This window comes from Phyllosticta citribraziliensis (assembly GCF_038025025.1).
Source record: "Phyllosticta citribraziliensis strain CPC 17464 chromosome Unknown J3D65scaffold_11, whole genome shotgun sequence".
In the NCBI taxonomy this organism is placed as follows: domain Eukaryota; kingdom Fungi; phylum Ascomycota; class Dothideomycetes; order Botryosphaeriales; family Phyllostictaceae; genus Phyllosticta; species Phyllosticta citribraziliensis.
The window spans coordinates 994,118-1,015,386 of NW_027117348.1; the positions used below are offsets into that span (position 1 = coordinate 994,118).

Sequence of the window (21,269 nt, forward strand, 5' to 3'; positions counted from 1 at the left end):
GGCTGGAGTGATGGATATGGGCTGGAGCTGGAGCCGAAATCTTGAGCGGAATGATGCACCTAGCGGAGGGTCCGTGCGCCTGTCGTCGGCGACGGGACGGAGAGGTCGACGGCGACGGGACGCGCTCGTCCAACCGACAAGACGACCCTCTTCCTCCAGTTTCACACGCATGTCCCAGCGCCCAAGCAGAGCCACCCGCCGTCAAAGACTCATTGTCTGCCACGCCTGCGCCTGATGTCTGCTGGCCTCATGATGCGCCTCGATCGTCTCGCGCTGAGACTCTCTCGCCCGTTGACGCCTCCCTGCTGTCTTGCCCCATCGGATGAGGCTGCCAGCATGCGCTTCCCACGTTCATGACACAGTCAATGGTTTGATGCTTTCTTTATAATGGCTCTGATGATCCTGCTGCTTGGTTGCCGTTGTACCCCCACGTCATTTGACTGTCTAGATTCTTTTTATATTGTACCCACTGCTTTGCTGCACTTAAGCGCCCATCACGTGGCGTCAACTTACCTTCCGCTGTCTCGACGACTACCTCTGCATACCTCTCGCACAAATTTCCAAGCGTGAATTCGATTCTCTCCTCTTGTGTTGTCCTCTCCTCGAGTCCTACCATCCCTTACCGCAGACGACCGACCATCGCATGGCGCCCTCCCCCAGTCTCCAGAAGCTATCGCTAGTCTGCTTGGCCACTGCAACCGTCCCAGCGGCTAACGCCCTCACCGTGGCCATTGATGCTGCGTATCAAGTCGGCTTGCTACGAAGAGCAGACACCGAGACGTGCGGTGGAGACAATTCGCTCTCGCAGTGCGGGAGCAAATTCCCCGACAGCTTTTGCTGCCCGGCAAAGACACACTGTTTGGGATTCCAGGATGACGAGGGCTCCAAGGGGACCTCGACGACGGTGATATGTTGCCCGGAAGGACAAGATTGCAATCTCATCCGCCCCATCACCTGCGATATCTCGCAGCAGAACGCCTCTCTTCACCCTCCCAATGCGGTCCACACAACCAACCTCACGGCTACTCTGACGGAGTGTGGCTCCAAATGCTGTCCATTTGGCTACGAGTGCAACAACAACCAACTGTGCGCCATTGCAGACACTAGCTCGAGTTCATCCGGCCAAACCAGCTCAGCGTCCGCCTCTGCTACCGCGACGGCCACTTTGTCCGTACCAAATCCCAGTGGCACCACAAGTCCAGTATCATCCGTGGCAGCATCTGCAACAGCATCCGCGGCAGCATCTACTTCAGCTGTGCCCGCACCTTCATCTTCAGGAAAGGGAGAGAAACACTCAAATACGGGTGCCATTGCTGGTGGTGTGGTTGGTGGCGTTGCGGCATTAGTTCTGTTGGTGCTTTTTGCCATGTGGTGTGCTAAAAGAAGGGGAACGCCCAAAAAGCCACGATACAGCGGGGACTTTGGACCAGTCTCGCGCACAGTGAGCGACCCCATCTATCACCCTCAGATGAGCTCCAGAACCGAGTTTCTGCGCCGCGATGCTGGCAGCTCCGGCAATGCGAGCATCGACCAGACGCTGCTTGGATCTCCTTTTTCGCCAAAGAGCAAAAGTCCCCTAGACCGCAATAATACCGTCACTTCAAACACATCTTACGCCTATGGCTACACTCGGCCCAATCCCTCGCCCAAGAAATCCTACGGCAGTCTTCTCCGTGGACCGGGTGGCGGAATGGCAGCATCAAATCCAGCCCGAGCAGCTCAAGCGCGTCATTACGCCCCCAGCGACATACAAACGACGACTACCAGCAACCCGTTCACCATTGGCCAGGCCACCGACGACAGTTCCTCCGTTTACACGCCGACACCGTTGCCTCGAAGCATGCGGGTAAGCACCAAAGGCAAAGAACCAGCGCGGGCCAACACGACGACAGTCGGGCGCAAGCCGCTCAACCCAACACGGATCCTGAACCCGACTAACGGGCAGCCCGGAAACGACCCGTCATACTATTCTGGCCATCCAAAGGCGGGTTCCACCGAGACGATTGACGTGCTCATGCCGGGGAACAGCCACCTTGCGCCGCCCCCGCGGCTTGTAGGTCGGTCTGGGGCGGGAGGTGACGGGCGGATCATGACGTCCAACACGACGTTTTCGGGCTTGATGGCGAATGCTGGGTTTGGGCGAAACTCCCAAGAAAACGTGCGCTCGGCCAGTCGAGAAGACGAGAGAGCGTGGGGCAAGGGCCAGCCGGGGAGCTCCTTTTTGTGAATGCGATGGCCAGTCTCGGAAAACGATCTTTACAGTCCCTTTTGAAGTATTTTTAGCCAGGAGTTGGGGACACGGGCATATGTGGGCGTGGACGATCGTTTATTGGCGTCTCTATTGTCTGGTACGATAGTTTGGAGGCTCTCTACAGCTTCATCCTCTCCTAGTCTTTGTAATTCTCTAGCATGATATATGAATTGATGCCCGAAGCAATGTGCTGGCGATTGCAACGCCGATTTCTGCTTTCTCCATGCAGGTCTCCCCGTCTAGTGCTTTGACTCGCCCTTATTCGACAAAACTCCATGTCCCCATCCACTATTTATGCGTCTATCTCCTTGCTTGCTTTGGGAGGACCCAAAAGCTTTGCAACCCTCTGCTCAAACGCCTCGATCATTTTCCCTGCCACTTTGGGCGTCACAGCTGCGCTCATTGCACTGTACAGCGGGTTGGCAAACGCAAACTCGATCGAGAGGGTGACCTTGGTCTGACTGCTCGCGACCTGTCTTTCCGCGGCCTCTGCGCCCTCCAGCGCTTCCGCCAAAGGCGTGACGGTCCAGCGAGTATTCAACGACGTCAAAAGGCGCGCCTCGTCCCCGTCCGCTCCCTTGCCCTCAAGCGGCGGCTCAGCCTCCCCAGCCATAAGGTGATGGCGAATCAAGTCCTTGTCGAGAGTGGTCTGCGAGTTGCCGCTGACGGCCTCGACGATGCGCTCGGGGACGCAGTAGACGCGGCTGTGGAAGCTCTCGCTGATGCCCTGCCAGCCGACGACGAGCGTGGCCTGGTGCGGCCACTGCTTGCGCAGCGCGGCGTCGGGCGCGGACCACTGCGTCACGGTGCTGGCGCTGCAGAAGGGCAGGAACGAGCTGTAGGACGACACGTCGGCGATGATGGCGTAGATAGGGCCCGGCGCGTAGGGCAGCGTGCGCGTTGCGCTGTACGTTTGCGGTGCGGTGGAGGACGAGGATGCGCCGAAGGGGTTGAGGTCCGGGAGGAAAGTCCGCCGTGCTTGTGGCTGTCTTGCGGTTTGAAGGTGTGGCACAATTGTGCGAGCGTTGAGGTGGTGCGCGAGGGTTGGGCGCAGTGCTGATTGCAGCAGCGGAGTCGACTTTTGGAGGACCTTCATGGCTGGAGAGACGTCGTCGTTGGAGTTCTATGGGAGATGCCAATTGAACGGTGGGAGAGAGAGGGACAGCGTCGTCAGCTATTCTTCATGTTGGTTTCGCAGTTGTTGAGAGTTGAGAGAGGATGCAGCGGGAGCGTCCAATCGCAGGGTAGGGAATGGAAGTGGTTTTGATGATGCACACGACAACCTCGTCGGTTCGTAGCGCGCCTCGTGCAATCGATAAGGGCTGGAGATTTTCCAACTTCCCCAGACCCTGTTGATTATTTTCTACACCACTTTTCTACATCTAACCCAATCAACCCCCAAACATGTCTGACGCCTCGGAGCAAGCCCAAGACTCGCAGGGCAAGACGCCCCGCAATCAGCTCTCCAAGGGCATGGAGCACATCCGCTACGCCGTCACCGTGGACCCAGCAACCCAACAGCCCTCGACATACGGCGTCCCGGGCTCGATCCAACCCGTCCGCAAGCCGGCATCCGCACGCTCGCACGACCCGACCAACAACGAAAAGCGCAGCGACCCGTTCCAGTTCGGGTCGCGGTACCTGGAGGAAGGCGACAACATCTTCGAGTTCAACGCGTGGGACCACGTCGAGACGGACGACACGTACAAAGAGTTTGCGTCGCTGCAGTACGCGAACCAGCGCGAGCACCCCGTGTCCGACTTCGACAAGACGCGCTTCAACAAGGATCCGGCCAAGTGGTGGAACCTCTTCTACAAGAACAACACCAACAACTTCTTCAAGAACCGCAAGTGGCTGTTCCAGGAGTTTCCCGTCCTCAAGGCCCTGACGACCGCCGACGCGAAGCCCGCCCTCGTCTTGGAGGTCGGCGCTGGCGCTGGCAACACGGCGTTCCCTGTCCTTCAGCTCAACGAGAACCCCAATTTCAAGATCCACGCGTGCGATTTTTCGAAAAAGGCCGTCGAGGTCATCCGCAGTAATGAGGCATATGACGACGGCAAGACAATCCAGGCCGACGTGTGGGACGTTGCGGGCGAGGGCGATCAGAGCCTGCCGCCGGGCATCGAAGAGGGCAGCGTAGACCTGGTCATGATGATCTTCATCTTTTCCGCGCTGGCGCCGTCGCAGTGGGCGCAGGCCGTCCGGAACATTTACCGCGTGCTGAAGCCCGGCGGCAAAGTGTGCTTCCGCGACTACGGCCGCGGCGACTTGGCCCAGGTGCGGTTCAAAAAGGGGCGGTACCTGGAAGAGAACTTTTACGTCCGAGGCGACGGCACGCGCGTGTACTTTTTCGAAAAGGAGGAGCTGGAGAGGATATGGGGCGGTGGCCTCACCACCACGGCAGCAGCAGCAACGCCAGAGAGCCGCTCCGACGGCGTCGAGGGGAAGACAGACGACCAAACGACCACGCCGGAAGACGTCGCCGCCAAGTTGGACGCAGTCGACCTCGACGAGACCGAAACCTGCAAGACAGACTACACTCACGAATCCGCGGCCGACGTGCCCACCTTTGAGATCGAGTCCATCGGCGTCGACCGCCGCATGCTGGTCAACCGCCAGCGCCGCCTGAAAATGTACCGCTGCTGGATGCAGGCCGTCTTCCGCAAGGCGGGCGGAGACCGCTCGGGAGAGGAGGAGCCGCACGCAGAAACACCAGCCGAGTCGGCAACCCACGGGGAGGAGCAGAAGCCAACTTCGTGATGCTCGTCTTGAAAAACGTCATGCTCGTTTGCCAGTTTTGCACATGTAGACTGAGGATGTCGGGTTTTGGCATCGCATCGCATTGTGCGTCTTGATATACCCTGTTTTTGAAAACTCGATGCATTGCATTAGAAGATATGTCTGGCCTGGGACGCATTGGAATATACGTTGAGGAAGGCCAGAGTGTGCAAAGCCTTGGGGGACTCGAAGCACAGCCGGACTCTCCATCGAGACATCTTTCGTGGCCGTCTCGTCTCCCACGGCACGGTCGAGCTCACTGATGTTGGTCAAATACTCGAACGACCAAAGCTGTAGGTCTCTTTCGGGCATGTGCTTTCTCAGTGAGGTCGGAGAAGGACGCGAGTACGCTTTGAATCTGCGCCGTTTGGTCCCGAATGAGAGGGAAATACTGAAGTGTCTGTCTATATGGATGCTTTTTGGTTCTATAGATTTAGATCTATTGGTGGATGAATGTTTCGAGCGGGAGGAAAGGCCTGGTGCACGAGTTCAGACTCCCAGAATTTGTAGGGGTTGACGGTTGACTCCCCGATATCCTCTAGGGAGGTTCTCATGCCTTTTGCTACTTGCTTGCACACCCTTTTTGGGACTCGATGTAATTGATTGCTCCCCATCTGTCGACTGACGTACCATTATCCTGAACTCATTCAATCAATCCTTGCCATGCCATCAAAACCTCTATTCATAAAATACGCTCACCACGCCGCTCCACCACTCCCTTACGCCGCAGCCTTCGCCCTCGTCTCAATCGGCAACACAACCCACACAGCGCCAGCGACAACCCACAACGCCGCCGCAATCCAAACGGGAACCGCACTCGCCGCCGTCGTAAACGCCGCCACAATCGCAGCAACGAGGCCAAACAGGCGGAACGCACACCCGGCAAGCCCCAACGCGGTGCCCCTGACCGGCGCGGCAAACGCCTCGGCCGTGTACGCGAAGAGCAGGCTGACAGCGGCGTTTTGGAAGAAGGCGGCGACGCAGCTGAACGCGATGACGCCGGCGAGCGAGCGCGCAGCGCCGGCGTAGGCGAACAGGAAGACGGCCGCGCCGACGCAGGACAGCGCGGCGACGCGACGGCGGCCGAGCTGCGGCGCATCGATGGCGAGGCCGGCGGCCAGCGGGCCCGGCAGCGCGGCCAGCGCGCGGAACATGTAGATCTTGTAGGTCCAGGGGTTGGCGGCGGCGTAGTCCTGGGCGACGGTGAGGGCGCGCGCGGCCGAGAGGTAGCGCGCGATAAAGGCTTCGAAGAGCGGGAGGGACAGGCCGAGGGCAGCCCAGATGATGACGAGGAGGGCTGTGGTGCGGCGGGCTGCGTGCGTGGGCGAGAGCAGCGATTTGATCCAGGTGGGCGTGAAGGCGTGCAGGGACTGCTGCAGCGCGACGAAGCCGCCCGTCTCGGGCACCTCGGGCGCGCTGTCTTCGAGGTCTTCTTCGATCTTGCGGAGGTGCGTCACGCTGAGCCATGTGCGCTTGCTGCTGTAGACGGCGAGGCTGCGGACTGTCTTGACGACCTCGGCGTCTCGCCCCTGTGCGAGCAGGTACTTGGGCGTTTCGTGGAGGTGGAAGCAGAAGCGGAGGAGGCAGAGGAAGAGCGTTATGGTGCCGAGTGTCCACCATGAGTACCGCCAGCCCATGTTCATCACGTAGTGACAGCTGCGCTCGGTGGCGTTGGCAGGGCATGCAAACTGCGACATGAGCGGCCTGTGATGTTAGCATTCTGCCAGGGTCAATACATGAGAAAGCTTACAAGGCAAAGGCAGCGGAAAGGAGCTTTCCAAGGGCCGAAAAGATGCCTTGCATGGTGAGCAGGTACTGGTGAGATGAGGGAAGAATCTCGACGAGAATGGCTGCTCCTATTGACTGGTTCCCGCCAGCTGCAATTCCCATGAAGAAGGACACAACACAGAGACCAGAGAAAGCCGGCATGCCAGCACCGACAAGACCAGCAAAGCCCATTATGACTAGCGTGAGGTTGAAGAGGTTCTTTCTCCCAATAAAGTCGGTCATCATTGGTAGGACGAGCGAGCCAATGGTGAGGCCGACGTACTGACTAACGGCCAGATATGTGTTGTGCTCAGCATAGAATGTGGCCTCATGCTTGATTGCTGGTTGGATAAATTCAAAGGACGTCATCCAGAACTGTCTGGCGTTCAGCAACCGAAGAGCAATCTACCGAAAGGGGTTGGCATACGCTGTCGAGGAACCATCCCAGTCCGGTGACGAGAGTGAGGCACCATTGGTACCTACCCATTCCAATGTCCATAAGCGCTTCATTGAGGAGCTGGGATTTGGCGTTGTAGACGGCGTTTCCGCCAGGCAGGGCGGTTCCCGTCTCCATTGCCGAGCCGTAAATGTTTCTGTACTGCTCATTCGGCCTCTCCACGCTGGAAGTCTCGACGTGAGTGTCGGTCAAAACACTCGGCGGCCGTCCATATTCTTCTATTTCTGGAACGGGATCCTCTCTCGGTCGATGGGGTTCTTTCTCGGACATGGCGGAGTTTGAAATGGGCGTCTGGTGGTCCTCGGGAGCAGTACTGGGAGGCGCCGCTTACTCCTGCGATGAATTCGAGAGAACTGAAGAGGTTCCGAGCAAGCGTCTGATCTCTTATAGCTACTCTTATCTGTCCCTCTGCATCGCGCGAGGAAATGTTTTCCACGACTTGCGCGTATACTGATGTCCGAGCTGCGGCAGAGGGTAAACCCGAGATCTCCGCTCTCATGCCATACTCTTTTCTGAATGTTGCCCGCTGTAGGTACACTTCTTCTCTGCAGAGTTTTGCCAAAGTACTGTGCGTGCTCTTCTCTTTCGGTCGGATCTGGTTCTGCGCCCGAGCCATGTCGTGCGGTCAGTTCAACCCAAAGCTCTGATTGGGGGTAGTTGGACGACCGCCGGGCACTTCCGCGGAAATGTGGACTTGATTGCATTCAAGCTGGACATATCGGTGTCTTGTGACCATGTGGACGGTTGGTTAGAAGTTCCCCTCACAATGCCGGAATCGGAGACGCTTTTGAGAGGGGAGAATCCGTGAAAGTGGGAGATCTCATCAAATTTCTTTCTTGTGTGAGCCTGCTTTCCACATATGATTCAATATCTCGTTCCGGGTCTCGCATGTCCTTTTGAGGATTTTCGACTGCGGTGAGCCTCTGGTCTTGGACGCAAACATGTCGCTCGACCTTGACGTTCTGGCTGATGACGCTACAGTTCTGGAGCGATCGATTCAATCAATCAATCGTGGAAACTTGCTGTAAGCTGCCCGAGCGCAGGTCGAAATATGCCGTGGGAATTGCGGATTCTGTTTGTTCAGGTCAAGTTGAGACTGTGGTGTTGTGAGGTGCGCCAATCAAGAAATGGGAGTTGTCATTACTCATTAACCGTCCGTGGATCAAGGCCCGTGCCCTCCCGAATCCTTTCCAAACGCGTAGACCAGGCCCATGGCCGCCAGCGCCGCCGAACTCCCCACAATCACCATTTCGATGCCGCCTTTTGTGGCGCTCCACTTGTTTCTCCAGCCCAAAGAGCCGTGGACCACTACCGTCTTGCCATATCCAAACACGAACAACGCAAACGCCATAATGCCTACAGACCAATAGAGCCCCAGCCGGACAGCATGCTCGGGCACGAAAAAGTAAGGAATCAGAGGAATGAAACCGCCAATGAAGTAACCTAGCGCAATGGTGATGGCGCAGGTGAATGCTCGGCTTGCTGGCGGCTCTGGCAGAGAGTGTTCGAATTGCATCAAAAAATCGACCAGCTTTGGCGACGTTGAAAGGTGGGCGACGACTGGGTTCGCGACCGACTCTGGAAGGTCAAACGACGACAGGATTGTTGAAAGCTTGCCATTGACCTCCTGTGGACTCTGGACGACTTCCAGCTGGACTTGGGCTTTTGTCGCCCGATAAGACTCCCTGCCGACCGTTCAGCATCCGCGACTCCAATTGTAGACAATGCACTTACGACTCGCTTTTGGCACCAAGATATCCACCGAGGCCCATCGATATGGCTCCAGCTGTCAACTCAGCCAGACCGCCGTAGATCACCACGTCAGTCTTTCCAAGGGCCGAAAGGCCAGCCGTGAGAGCAAACGGCACCGTCAGTCCGTCGGAGAGGCCAATGATGGCGTCCGAAAGGACTCGAGCGTCGACGCGGAAGCGACTTTGACCATCGTCCTTCTCTCCATTTTGTGACAAGGGTTCAAGCTGCTTCTCGAGGTCTTCGGGCTCAATGTAGGGCGCTCTTGAAGAATCTTTGTTTTACGACCGTCAGCGATGCTCCCAGCATACGTCCTTGAGACTTACAGAATTGCTGGTACGCTGGTGGACTTGATACTGGACTTTCGACATCCACTGGCATGTAATCTGGCGTCGTGTCCGAAGACGTGCGGAACAATTTGTTTTTCAAAAACGAGGCCATGTTGTGAGTTGCAAAAGATCAAGAACAATTTGAACAGAGTGTGGGCGTCGAGTCTCAACCAACAGATCCATTTCTTTTAACACGCACACCCTCATTGACCTGGACTGGCCCAATGTCTGGAGCAAGAGATACGCAATGCTCGGTTGCGACGGCCACCAATGGCGGCGCAGACAATCAGTGTCATCCTATCGATTGCGCATGCCCACGCCCCCACCGTGGGCGACGGACTGCAGAAGCACCTGTGCTCCACTGCACGTACCTGCATCCATGGCGGGGTTGAGTGCTTCCTATGGCTAGACATCAAGCACTTCTCCCTTTTCGCCTCTCCCGTCCTCGGCAAAGCTTAGCAAGCTCCGGCGATCCACCTTGCGGACTTTCTTTCAACCTCGACCCAGCCACCGTCTCCCACTTTCTCCAACCACATTTTTCTATCCTCACACGTGGGAATCGACATCATGCTATCTCTGGTGCTACGGAACCCGCCTGACTGTGGAGCTATGCAGCCAAGAGGCCAAAGAGCTGCGTGCCTGTATCGCAAAAGCCCTCCACGTGCTCTGATACTGGTGCTTCTAGCCTCTCCTGAGCACCGACACGCGACACCAACTTGCCTTTTTTGACCGCAGCTTCGTAATGGAGGCTTTTCAACAGGCCGTTGATTCCGCTCTATCCGCCGCCACCTTCCTCTCGTAGTCTACCGCCATGTTGCCCAACGGAGACTTGTCTCTGTTTGTTTTCGAGTCTCCGAGGGTGGATTCTCATGACTTGCAAACTCTGTCTCTTGCAGAAGTGGCATTGAATGCTCCACAAGACGCGTACCGTTGTCTTTTGGATCAAGTCGTGAGCACTTTTGGTGGGTAGTATAAAAGTGAACATGCCCAGGGTAGTTCAAGCAGCATTGGCGTCCTCTTGCCTCTCCAATTGACCATCATGAGGACTGAATTCGCAAACATCCTGGCCTCTGGCCTTGCTCTTGTTTGCTTGTCTTCTGCTGCTCCCGTTGTGATTCATGGCTCATCAAACTCCAGTAGCGTTTGGCAATCGCTGAATGGCAAGGTAAGATCTCCCGCGGCGGCACTCAAGTCTCCTCTTAACTGTGCCCTAGATCAAGCACGTGGTTTATCTGATGATGGAGAATCATTCGTTCGACAACATTGCAGGATACTGGGATTTTCATCCAGACATTGATAACCTGAGGGTAAGCAACCAAATAAGTCATGCAATCTTACTCTAACAACCCTTAGAACATCAGCTACTGCAACAATTACACCAATCCAAATTGGACCATCTGGAATGAGCCCATTTCCATTTGTGCTGGTCCTTATGAAAAGGAAGTGCCTCTTAAGGATCCAGACCACAACTTTGCTGGAGTCTCCTATGAGATTTACCAAAAGTGGGAGCCGACCAATCAAGACGAGCCAAACATGCTTGGCTTCATCGACCGGCAGTCCGAAAAGTACAGTGCTACGCCTGGAGACAGCGCCTTTGTCATCAAAGCGTACAGCGAAAAGAAGAGCAAGACGCTGGCAACTCTTGCCCAAAACTTTGCCTTTTTCGACGCCTACCACGCTGAGCATCCTGGACCGACCAACCCGAACCGTCAATTCGCCACCAGCGGCTCGACTTGCGGCATGGTCGACAACACGGACCAAGCTGCAGGCTGGTACGCCAACGTGACTGGAACGACATGTGCCAAATCCGTATTCGAGGCTCTCGGCGAAAAGAACATATCGTGGAAAAACTACTACGAGACCGACATTGTGGATGCCTTCATGTATGAATGGGTCCAGGAGAATGCCATGGAGCGCCTTGTCCACTCGGACGAGTTTTATTCTGACATTGCCAACGGAACGCTCCCGGGCTTTTCCTACTACAACCCCGAATGCTGCACCATCGACTCGATGCACCCAACCAGCAACATGGCGGCTGGGGAACAGCTCATCAAGCACCTCTACGATGCGATTCGCAACTCGCAGTACTGGGACAACACGCTCATCATCATCAACTTTGACGAGCACGGAGGCTTCGCCGACCACGTCCCGCCGCCATACAACATTCCCGCACCCGAGGACGCCATCACCTTTAGCGGCGAGTCTGACGGTCACAATGTCACCTATGACTTTACGCGCCTGGGAGTGCGCGTCCCCGCGTTTCTCATTTCGCCGTGGATCGCGCCCAACACGCTGATCCACAATGAAGGCACTAGCTATGCCGACAACAGCGCCTACACGCACACTTCCATGCTGCACTTTTTGCAGGAACTGTGGGGACTGGAGGGCCTGAACAACCGGGTCCAGTGGGCCAAGACTTTTGAGCACATCTTTCAAGATACGAAGAGGGAGGATGCGATTGCCAGGTTGCCGGTTCCCGAGTGGATTGGGGGGAGCGAGGAGTCGCAGCCAGATGCATTCTACAAGCTCAACCAGCCGTACAGTTATTATGAGAGCTTGGAATAGGGATGGATGAGTGGATGAGTTATGAATGTCGATATGAAGAGATATCCAATTTCCGTTGTACTCTTGACTTCCCGTCCTTATCAGTCGTGTTGAAATCGACCACCGCGGCTGCAGCCTTGGATGCAGATGACGACGTCTGAAAATATCTGGACTCTGAGGACTTTGCCGGATTTGCCCTGAAGAATGCAGAGACCCTTTTTTGCACTTGCGGGTCTGCCATGTATGCATTCTTCTCGTGTCTCGCGCTCGACAGTGCCCACGATTGAGGCCTCTGACCAAGCTCACATGCTCCAACTTTTTGGCTAAACAGTTTTCCCTACGTTCTTATTGAAAAAGAATTTTCGCAAGAGACCAGGGACTGCAAGTGATGATCTTCTGGAAACGCTGATCAGGCGGCGCCGTTGTGGACCCTTCCCCACGGGGTGGCAGAAGCAGGGCTCAGCCTTGCCCAAAAGCGGCTAGCTCCCGTACCTGCCAAAACACCGCACCAACGATTGGCACTGAAAGTTTCATTTCCCCATCTCTCTCAAAACCCCCACAACCGCCACGCTCTTTGAAACGGACAGTCGCTCTTTTCAGATCATCACCGGCCAGCATGTTTCTCAAAGTCGTCCTCTTTGCGCTCTGCGCGATCCTCGGACTCGCCCAGATCGCCAATGCCGCCACTCCCGCCTGCGTGCTCGCCGTCGTCGGGCAGACCAAAAACCCAGCCAACCTGACAGACATTTGCAACGACAGAAACATACAGGGCATGCTGGAGGACAAGTGCAAGGAGCAAGACCAGGTCAAGGCGGGCTTGGACACGTTCTCGTCCGTCTGTTTGGGCGCTGGCATCACTGTCCGTGAGTAGAGACTGTGCAGGCCCAATGTTTTCCGCTCGCGTCGTTGTATTGCTTATTACCACGTAGCTATTAACGAGGAGACGTCGTCGTCATCATCGACTTCAGCCTTCGAAAAAGCAACCTCCAAACCTGCTTCTACCTCCGAAACTGCTTCTCCTTCCGAAACTGCTTCCACTTCTTCAAAGATTGATTCCACTTCAAAGATTGCTTCTACCTCCAAGATTGATTCAACCGCAAAGATTTCTTCCAAGACTGCTAATGCCACCTCTTCCTCTTCAGCCTCCCAATCCGAAACCGCCACCTCCAAAACTGCTTCCAGAACCGCCAATGCCACCGCTTCCGCCAGCGAGTCGGCTTCCGAGACGGCATCTAGGACGGGACCGGCCGCTACCGGTACCGAGAGTCCCGGCGCTACGTCGACCTCGACGCCGTCGGCTGGCCGCGAACCGTACTATGGCACTGTCAATGTCGTCCAGACTATCCTTTTATCTATGGCTGTCGCCATGACGCTCCTTCTCGCCTGGTAGGCGGCGCTCCCGTGCTGCTGCACTCAAAATGCCGCGTCCTCCCGAAAGTCACGGTCCGGTACGATTCGAACTACTTCTCAATTTCTCGCCATGGGACGACATCCTCGGTTTTAGCGCGTCAAAACCCAAGTCCAGGCCGCGGATGTCACAATTGTTGTTCCTCTTGTCTTCTAGACCAAGGCCAAGACCAAGCCTTCCACGTAAAAGGTCATTTCCCGGGACACAGTAGACAACAAAACCAGGAGCCTAAATCAGACATCGTCTTGTGCAGCGGCAACCACCGGCTTTCCTTCTTCGTCAGGCACATCGGTAGTGGGGAGTTGTGAATTGCGGCATTACGCAGGCAGCACGCGACTCTTCTTAACAGCGCCTCTCTTTTGGGTCATTTTTTCGAATTCGGCGGAGGCAGGGCAGTGTGCCATTCTCGTGGGGGCTTGGACATGTAATTACTGATACCCCGAATCCCACCACGGCTCATTGCAGTCGTCTCTTGTCATTCTCGTCGGAATGTTTGTCTTGAAGAGCTTTTCCAGCCTAGGATGCCATAGTCCTGTGGTTGAGTCGGTCCCTGTGATAGCCCCCCTGTCTTGCCGCTCGAGGAACACTATTCCTGTCGTAATGGGTCAGAGTGAATTTCGTGACGTGAGGCCTTCCTCAACAGCCTCGTTGCGATGCATCTTATTCTCATATGAAGCAAAAAAGCAAGCCAACTCCATGATAACCATGCAATGCAAACGCCACTCATGCTCCTCTCTTCTTTTCCCTCTCACTTCCCTACTGTCCACCTATTTCTTCCTTTGTTGACGTCCCGACTGCTTCAAATCAACCTCCCCAACGCCCTCGCATCGCCGATGCCAAAGTCTTCCATATTCTTTTCACCCCGCCGCGCACCACCCGCAACCTTGACGCCAGCACGCTTGGGCGCTCGCGGCGGTTTCTTCGCGCCACCGCTGCCACTGCTAGCGCTGCTTCCACCGACCACTGTCGATGTCGGTCTGCTATCCTTATCCTTCTCCCTCCGCTCGCGCTCCCTCTCCTCTTCCAGCCGCACCTCGACATCGCCCATCGTGACCTCAACCTCGAACTCTTCCCCTCCACTCCTCTCTGCCCGTGCCTCCGCACCGTCATCTTCCCCTCGTTCTTCCTCCTTCTGTCCCTCATCTCCACCCCCGCCCCTCTCCCCAACCAACCCCTCGATGACCTTGAGTTTCGCCTGCGCCCGCCTAAGCCGATCATCAAAATCCGCAACGCCGTCCTCCGTATTCCGCGTCTCCAGCGACGCCGCCTCGGCCAGCGCATGCAGCGCATGAACATGCGTCCGCAGCCGGGCCCGCGGCGGGAGCGCACCCAACCTCTGCCTCTTCCCCTCCTCCTCCTCCTGTCCCTTCTCCATCTTCTTCATCCGACTCGCCGCCGCCCCCTCATCGTCATCACCCAGCCGCGCACCCCACACGCCCGCCCTCCCCGCCAGCGCGCCCATCGCGAAGAACTTTTCGAACCCCTTCTCGAGTCCAAACACGCGGCCCTCGATGCGGCCGGCGCGCGCGCCGTCGGCGCGGCCCAGTGCGAAGCCTTCGTCGTAGTAGGTTGATTCGAGGTTTTGCGGGTGCGAGAAGGGGTCGGCGTCGTCGTCGGTTGCGCTGGTATTTGCGGCGTTGGTTGAGGGGATTGGTATCGGTATCGGAGTGGGAGGGGCCATAGTGGGCGGTTGGTGGGTGGGTTGGTTTGTTCGTGAGCGAGGCGAGGGCGCGCTTGCGGTTGTAGCCCAGTGATGTGATTTGTTTTGGGTTTGGTGCAGTAGACAGTGCAGACGGACGAGCGGACGGTAGAAGGCTTGATGTCGTCGTCTTTGTAGGGCTTGCGAGACGCAGGTTGTGGTGTTTTCGTGGATGCCGACGGCGGCGGGAAAGTTTTGGGCGGGCCGCGGCCGTTAGCGGGATGGATTGTGGATGGACGGGATGGATCGACGGCCGGGATGATGGCGCGCGGGATCGCGTCATTATTGGTTGGCGTCCACGCGTAGGGGTCCAGACATCATGACATCCAGACATCACGACGACGGAGCCTCACTTTGATCTTGCAAACGACGCTGGCCAGGTACGCAGAAATCTCGAAAAGAGGCTAGCAACAGATGTGGACAACATGCCCAGCACCCACCAAACGCATTCTCCCCAAGCGCCCGCATAAAGCGAACAGCTCAATGAAAAAACAAAGTGATGGTCGCGTCAGCCCCCGGTAGTGCTACGGGAGCGACACAGTGACGAGCAGCGCATGGGCAAGCCCAGAGGCGCACCCGCCCGCGTGCAAAAAGTTGGTTAACCAGTAGAAGAGCCCGTAGGCTCAGTTCAGTGGTCAAACTAAACAGAACAGACTGCGTTGGGTGGTTAGCTTTGGCGTAGCAAGTGAGAGGGGGAAGAGGCGACTCACTACTACACTTGATCTTAGCCAAAGGGCAAAGAGGAGCTGGAGAAAAGAAAAGGTGGTCGAGGGCGGGGGGAGGGCGGGCTTTTATACTGCTGGCTCGCGTGTTGCGCCCGCGGCCACGGCCGTTGGGTCTGCGCCTGCGCTAACGGCTTTGGGAGGTGTGAAGCGCCTGCGGGAGCGCCCGCTGGCCGGCGGAGGGGAGGTGACAGTAGAGGGCAGGCAGAGCATAGGTCGGTGGAGTGATTCCGTGTCATTTTGATTCTGTGTTGTGCTATCCGACGCGCTCGCCCTGGGCTACCACATGAAGCGTTGCACGTTTCCGGGCTCCTGCGGCCACTCGAAGCCCCAGTTCAGAAACATGTAGCCCGTCGCCAGGTTGACGAGCAAAAACCACGCCGTCTCTGCCCACAGCCACGTCTCATGGCCTGGCGCTTTTGCTCCCTCGCCAGCTGACCCTTCCTCTCTCTTTTCCTTGACTTGAACAGCGCCATCCGTCTCGCCAATCGGGAAATGCAGCCTCCACATGATCCACGGGACGATGAAGTAGCGCGGCTCCACCAGCGGCGCGGTGGTGAGGTTGAGTGTTGTGGTTGCGAGCCATACGAGCACGAAGGAGACCTGGCAGCCCTCCTCAACCAGGTCTTCCTTCTTGACGTCCTTGGGAACCGCGACTTCTTTGCGGCCCCCCGACTCGGCCGATTGCTTCTTTTCTTCTGCTGCTGGCGTGATGGCGAGACGTGGCGGCGAGCCCAGTGCTTGGACTACCAACCATCCGCCTAGAACGTACAAGGGTGCCGCGAGGTACTTGAGAAGCGGGTACGCGCGCAGGATGCGGAACACGTAGAACACGTAGTGCCGGTTATCGGCGAGGGTGAAGGGGTGGATTATGGTGTTGAAGTAGACCACAAGCGCGCCAACGAGCGTCCATGCGGCGAGCACGGTGACACGGGGCAGCAAGTCTTTTTGCCCTGGAGTGCTCCACGACCGGAGGCGTGCAGGTAGAGCAGTTGCGGGGACCAAGGAGAGGACGGCCGAGATGATAGAAGGAGCGAGGATTGGAAAGGAGAAGAAGAGGATGTAGGGCCAGATGTAGAGCATTTGCGGGAGGTGGAGCGTAGCAATGTGGTTGGACTTGTCGCCTGGGATTGTCAGTCGGATCCAGGGGCTGATGTCGAGTGCTTACCTAGAACTACGCCGCCGTTCCACACGACAAACGATCCGAACAGAAAGATGAGAATTGCATAAGGTGCAGCTGCAGCAATCACGGCGACTGGATACCGGAGAGCTGCAATACCAAGAGACAGCGTCGTCTTGACATAGTCTACTCTCTGTTAGTATTGCATCGACGGCATGAGAGGATGCAACGAACCATCTACCGACGCAAAGCGCACGGGCTTGTCATAGACGCTCATATTCATCGCACTGATGCGCAGGACGTCGAAAATCGAATCCTCCTTGGCTCCCTCAGGGGGCGGATGAGCAGACTTCTTGAGCGACTGAACGACTGCCAGCCCGGCAGGAAAGACGGCGACCCAAAAGATGTTGGTCTGCCGAAAAAATAAAGCAGCAACGCCAATCAAGACGGTCACGACAGCAGAAGCCGTCTTGCCAGCCTTCTTTTGCTGAGTTTTCAGTGCGTGGTGGTAGCTCAGCAGGACGAAGAGAGTCGAAGGTACATCGGTGTAATAGAGTCCCAGGAAAAAGAACAAGGGCGGGAAGAGACAGATGTTGACGGCGGTGTGGACGGCGCTTGTGAAGAGGGTGACGTCTCTCTTGTTGTATGCAAAATTTGTCGGCGATGCGTTTGTCGTCTTGAGGAGCCCGTAGAGCCTGGTGAGGATGGAAAATGAAATTTGCGCAAGGAACAGGGCCAGAGAGCAATTCAAAGCGCGCAGCACAAAGACATCACATCGGCCTGTGATTCTGAATACGACATAGGACAACAAATATCTTGAAGAATCAGCAAGAGAGTTTTTGACAGCACGTTTGATCGACGTACAAGCCGGGAGGCGTAGTAATTTTGGGATCCCATTTGCCAAACTCGCCAGCGCAGTACACTTGGGCTTGACCGACGTGAAAGACCTCGTCCTTAAATTTGCATTAGTAGACATTTTTGCCTGCTCATCCGCCAACTCACGAGATACGGCTCCGGCACCCTGTCCGAGATTTTGGACAGCCATTCCCACGACGGAATCAGCAGCAGCGTGAAGCCCAGCGCCAGGACCTTGAAAACGGCAGGAGGGTCCATGGCGAGACAAATCGGACTTTTCAATTGACTCGCCCACAAGACAAAAACGCAAAGGACGTTGCGAGAAAAGGTCGATCAGCGAGCTACAAACACCACGAAATCCGCCTCGGCAAAAGGCCGGCGGACGGACCAATGGCGCGTCGGCCATCGACTCGTCGCGTCTTCCCAAATCTACTGTACACGCGCAACCATCTTCCCTCTCACCATGGCGTTACCGCTGCCTCCTGGGCTGACGCCGCCCGAAGTAGCCTTTTTGTGTGAAATGGAGCTCGTCACCGTGGTCCCGCGGCAGAAGCTGGAGAGCCTCGAACTGCTAGGAGTGAGTTGACCCCAAGGACCATCACCAGCAAAGTCTGTACCGTACGTTTTGCCCACACCACACGCCCAGAAGACTAACAAGCTCATGAACTGCTGCAGGGCGCAACGCCAGTCCTGACGCCGCCGCACCGCGCCAACATCCCGCTCTGGCTGGCCCTGGTGCTGAAGCGCCAACGCCGCGCCAACATCATGCCGCCGCCGTGGCTGCACCCGGTCGCGCTGACGGCGATTCTCGAGTTCGAAACCGAGCATAGCAAGGAGGCCTTCTCGCCGCCGCCCAAGCCGCCCGCCAACGCCGCCGACACGACGTCGCCACCCTTCCTGCCGTCGTCGACCGCCGACGCCCCCGCCGACGCCCTGCCCTACCACTGGCTCGAGCTGGGCGAGATACTGCTCGAGGCGGCCGCCGACGACTTCGACGACGCCAATGCCGTCCGCCGCCTCATGCGCGACTTGCGCGAGGTCCGCATGGCCAAGCTGCGCGCCGGCGTCGACGTGCTGGATGCCGCCGCCGGAATCAAGATGACTGGCGTCGGCGGCATGGAGGTGGCCGAGGGCCGCAGCTTCATCGGCGGCGTGGTCGACGGGCTGAGGAAGATTGGCGCGTCGAGAGAGCAGGCGAGGCGGGAGCGCGAGAACGAGGAGAGGGAGAATGGGTATGCGGGGAGGGGAACATACGACGACGACGACGACGAGGAGATGGACATGTGAGGGAGGGCAAACAAGACTGGAGTCTGGCATGGTTTGGCGTACTATTGGATCTTGAGAGAAAACTTGGAGGCTCCGTCGATACACACTTTTGAGATACCTCGGACGAAACCAATTGTTCATAACTGATCTTTTTCTGGCCTGTTTGCTGAGCTACAGGCACGAATATGGAGAAGCAACTTTTCAGATACCGGCCCGAACCTGCGCCAAAACAAAAGAAGCAGACGCCGGTCAACGTCGATGAGCACAGGGACCAGTTCCACCAAAGCAACATCCGCGTTGCTCGGATCAAGTACGTAGGGTGCGACAGGGCAACATGGGTAGTAATACAAGCTTCTTGCAAATCAAGCGCCGGCGTCCAGTCGGGAAAGACCATTCAATCCAGTCCAGCCAGTAGCAGTCTCGAACCATAGCTAGCAGCCACGCGGCCTCGTCTCTTCCATTTTCCGCTCTTGAATATCATCTGCGCACTGCGTGCCATCTACACAGCCTCGTGATCCTACACACCAGCCGAAGTGGATCATGCGTCTGCAAACAGCACAATCTCACCCCTGTCATTCTTCCGCAGCCTCAATGCCTTCCACAGCTCCTTCTCCTCCTCCGCCCGCGACGACGCGCCCTCCTTCTCCTTGAAGTAGCGCTTCAGCGCCTTATTCAGACTGACGCCACGCTCGCTGTCCGGGCCCTTGGTGACGAGGCCGAAGAAGAGATCGGCGCGGGCATTGCCGGTGCTCGCACCGTTCTTGTCGTACTTGACAACGGCGCCCGCCGCGTCGTCCTGGGGGTGGTACTCAATGGCCTTGGTAGCCTTGCGAGCGGCGTGTTCGGGCGACGAGGAACTGGCGCGGCGGCGGCGCACGCGTACGATTTCGCGGCCGCGGCGCTGCGTCGTCGTGTCGGCGGCGGCGTCGTGGTGTTTGGACTTTTTGCTCTTCTTGGCGTCCTTGTCCTTGTCCTTGCGGCCTTCCTTGGTCGACGAGGCGTTGCTGCTGTGCTTCTTGCGCTTGATGGGGGACGAGGCGGACGGGGAGGGTGCGTCGTTGGAATCGTCGGCGGCGTCGCCGGAAGAGTCGGGCGAGGGAAAGGCGGCGCCGTCGCCAGGCGCTGAAAGCATCTTGTTGAGCCCGCCCGTCAGTCCCGTGTGCAGCATGGGCGGCGCGTCAACCATGGTCGTGTCTTCGGCGTGGGCATCTTCGAGGTGCTGCCGCTTGCGCTTCTTGTCCGATTTGCTGCTCTTGGCCGTCGTCTGCTCCTGCGGCTCCCTACGATGGTGGTCCCATTTGTTAGCCGGTGTATATGGCGCCCCGTATCTGGGTGGTGGTTCAAGGTCCCAAGAGTCGAAGCGGTCCAATCCGGGCCTGACGGGGGCGTGGCTGTAAAGGTAGCCGTCTTCCTCATACCTGCGATCCTGCTCGGAGCCACTCGGTCCAGGAGTGTTTTGGGTCGTCGTCGTCGTGTTGGTCGTGGTCAAACCCTGTCCGTCCTCAATCATTCGAGTCTCGTCAGCGGTTGGCCCCGTGGATATTCTTGGTGCAGTGGGGGTGTCGTCGGTGACCAGAAAGTCGAATACATTTACAGCTGGCGGCGGGCTGGGAGCAGCGGGCGGGACGTCCAGGACTGCGGGTACCTCTTCAATGGGAGCCTTGGTGGGCACGAGAGCTTGCGAGTTGTTGGCATTATTTTGTCTTGGCTGGGGACCCTTTTTCTTCTCCTTGTACAGCTTGCCCTGGTACTTTTGGGCCTCGCTCATGCACGACTTTTTGTCAAAGAAGGTCAGCATCTTGACTTGTTGTAGGGTGCAGACAATGGGTCGCGACATGGTCGAGACGGAGGAGCTAGAGCGGCGGGGCAGACTTGACAACAGTTGTCTCTGAGGCAGCAAGGGGGCGGAGGGGCGGACGGACGGTATGCGCTTTGTAGGACGTGCCTTGGAAATGCTTCATACAGTCGATGCAAGTGTACGAGGCATTCCAGCACTGGTTGCGGTGGCCGTCGAGCTTCTTTTTGGTGAGGACGTCTCCGCAGCCCTGTCCACGCGATCAACGTCAGTCAGCCAGCGCGAGACGGCATTGCGCTTCGTATGTAGGTAGCAGGCGGTACCTCGCAGGAAAACGAGACCATGGCGCAAACTGTCGCGACGGGGCGTAAACAAAGCGGACGATGGTGGGGATCGCTTGCGGGGATCTGGATCGGACGGCGGGAATGGGTCGCGCAGAGGCACTGGCAGCGAGGGTCGCGGCGGCCGACGGCAACAAGAAGCGCGGAAGAGGGTTTGGAGGAGAGGAATGCAAGAGAGAGAAAAGTGT

At 57.2% G+C, this 21,269-nt stretch overlaps 11 protein-coding genes across 11 annotated transcripts; 5 read left to right on the forward strand and 6 right to left on the reverse strand.

Moving 5' to 3' along the window:
- Positions 1–643: 643 nt before the first annotated feature.
- Positions 644–2,227, forward strand: J3D65DRAFT_558798 (uncharacterized protein; the record flags this gene model as incomplete). Its single annotated transcript, XM_066797383.1, has 3 exons — positions 644–1,184; positions 1,254–1,727; positions 1,872–2,227. The coding sequence occupies 3 exons, from the start codon at positions 644–646 to the stop codon at positions 2,225–2,227; spliced, it is 1,371 nt and encodes a 456-aa protein (XP_066651918.1).
- Positions 2,228–2,307: 80 nt separating this feature from the next.
- J3D65DRAFT_636234 (dehydrase and lipid transport-domain-containing protein) lies at positions 2,308–3,501 on the reverse strand. The gene has a single exon (XM_066801383.1). It carries the CDS (start codon positions 3,345–3,347, stop codon positions 2,544–2,546), a length of 804 nt encoding a protein of 267 aa, XP_066651919.1. The 5' UTR covers positions 3,348–3,501; the 3' UTR covers positions 2,308–2,543.
- A 53-nt stretch (positions 3,502–3,554) lies between these two features.
- On the forward strand, positions 3,555–5,020 carry J3D65DRAFT_98274 (S-adenosyl-L-methionine-dependent methyltransferase). The gene has a single exon (XM_066804307.1). The coding sequence runs from the start codon at positions 3,656–3,658 to the stop codon at positions 5,009–5,011; it is 1,356 nt and encodes a 451-aa protein (XP_066651920.1). The 5' UTR covers positions 3,555–3,655; the 3' UTR covers positions 5,012–5,020.
- A 524-nt stretch (positions 5,021–5,544) lies between these two features.
- J3D65DRAFT_98395 (major facilitator superfamily domain-containing protein) lies at positions 5,545–7,872 on the reverse strand. The gene is made up of 3 exons (XM_066804308.1): positions 7,224–7,872; positions 6,780–7,171; positions 5,545–6,733 (listed from the first exon to the last, which is right to left on the reverse strand). The coding sequence occupies exons 1-3, from the start codon at positions 7,521–7,523 to the stop codon at positions 5,749–5,751; spliced, it is 1,677 nt and encodes a 558-aa protein (XP_066651921.1). The 5' UTR covers positions 7,524–7,872; the 3' UTR covers positions 5,545–5,748.
- A 510-nt stretch (positions 7,873–8,382) lies between these two features.
- Positions 8,383–9,659, reverse strand: J3D65DRAFT_636238 (VIT family-domain-containing protein). Its single transcript, XM_066801384.1, has 3 exons — positions 9,329–9,659; positions 8,988–9,276; positions 8,383–8,938 (listed from the first exon to the last, which is right to left on the reverse strand). Exons 1-3 carry the CDS (start codon positions 9,441–9,443, stop codon positions 8,416–8,418), a joined length of 927 nt encoding a protein of 308 aa, XP_066651922.1. The 5' UTR covers positions 9,444–9,659; the 3' UTR covers positions 8,383–8,415.
- A 406-nt stretch (positions 9,660–10,065) lies between these two features.
- On the forward strand, positions 10,066–12,072 carry J3D65DRAFT_636240 (phosphatidylglycerol specific phospholipase). Its single transcript, XM_066801385.1, has 3 exons — positions 10,066–10,496; positions 10,546–10,638; positions 10,685–12,072. Exons 1-3 carry the CDS (start codon positions 10,371–10,373, stop codon positions 11,894–11,896), a joined length of 1,431 nt encoding a protein of 476 aa, XP_066651923.1. The 5' UTR covers positions 10,066–10,370; the 3' UTR covers positions 11,897–12,072.
- A 323-nt stretch (positions 12,073–12,395) lies between these two features.
- J3D65DRAFT_98424 (uncharacterized protein) lies at positions 12,396–13,519 on the forward strand. The gene is made up of 2 exons (XM_066804310.1): positions 12,396–12,738; positions 13,018–13,519. The coding sequence occupies exons 1-2, from the start codon at positions 12,492–12,494 to the stop codon at positions 13,263–13,265; spliced, it is 495 nt and encodes a 164-aa protein (XP_066651924.1). The 5' UTR covers positions 12,396–12,491; the 3' UTR covers positions 13,266–13,519.
- Positions 13,520–14,076: 557 nt separating this feature from the next.
- On the reverse strand, positions 14,077–15,084 carry J3D65DRAFT_98426 (uncharacterized protein). Its single transcript, XM_066804311.1, has one exon. The coding sequence runs from the start codon at positions 14,962–14,964 to the stop codon at positions 14,083–14,085; it is 882 nt and encodes a 293-aa protein (XP_066651925.1). The 5' UTR covers positions 14,965–15,084; the 3' UTR covers positions 14,077–14,082.
- An 839-nt stretch (positions 15,085–15,923) lies between these two features.
- On the reverse strand, positions 15,924–17,986 carry J3D65DRAFT_577147 (putative glucosyltransferase). Its single transcript, XM_066797674.1, has 5 exons — positions 17,827–17,986; positions 17,689–17,777; positions 17,059–17,639; positions 16,873–17,010; positions 15,924–16,828 (listed from the first exon to the last, which is right to left on the reverse strand). Exons 1-5 carry the CDS (start codon positions 17,935–17,937, stop codon positions 15,984–15,986), a joined length of 1,764 nt encoding a protein of 587 aa, XP_066651926.1. The 5' UTR covers positions 17,938–17,986; the 3' UTR covers positions 15,924–15,983.
- A 20-nt stretch (positions 17,987–18,006) lies between these two features.
- On the forward strand, positions 18,007–19,283 carry J3D65DRAFT_636250 (GINS complex protein-domain-containing protein). Its single transcript, XM_066801386.1, has 2 exons — positions 18,007–18,256; positions 18,355–19,283. The coding sequence occupies exons 1-2, from the start codon at positions 18,143–18,145 to the stop codon at positions 18,964–18,966; spliced, it is 726 nt and encodes a 241-aa protein (XP_066651927.1). The 5' UTR covers positions 18,007–18,142; the 3' UTR covers positions 18,967–19,283.
- A 200-nt stretch (positions 19,284–19,483) lies between these two features.
- Positions 19,484–21,084, reverse strand: J3D65DRAFT_558993 (uncharacterized protein; the record flags this gene model as incomplete). The annotated part of the gene is made up of 3 exons (XM_066797391.1): positions 19,484–20,719; positions 20,868–20,990; positions 21,064–21,084. 3 exons carry the CDS (start codon positions 21,082–21,084, stop codon positions 19,484–19,486), a joined length of 1,380 nt encoding a protein of 459 aa, XP_066651928.1.
- Between the last annotated feature and the right edge of the window lie 185 nt (positions 21,085–21,269).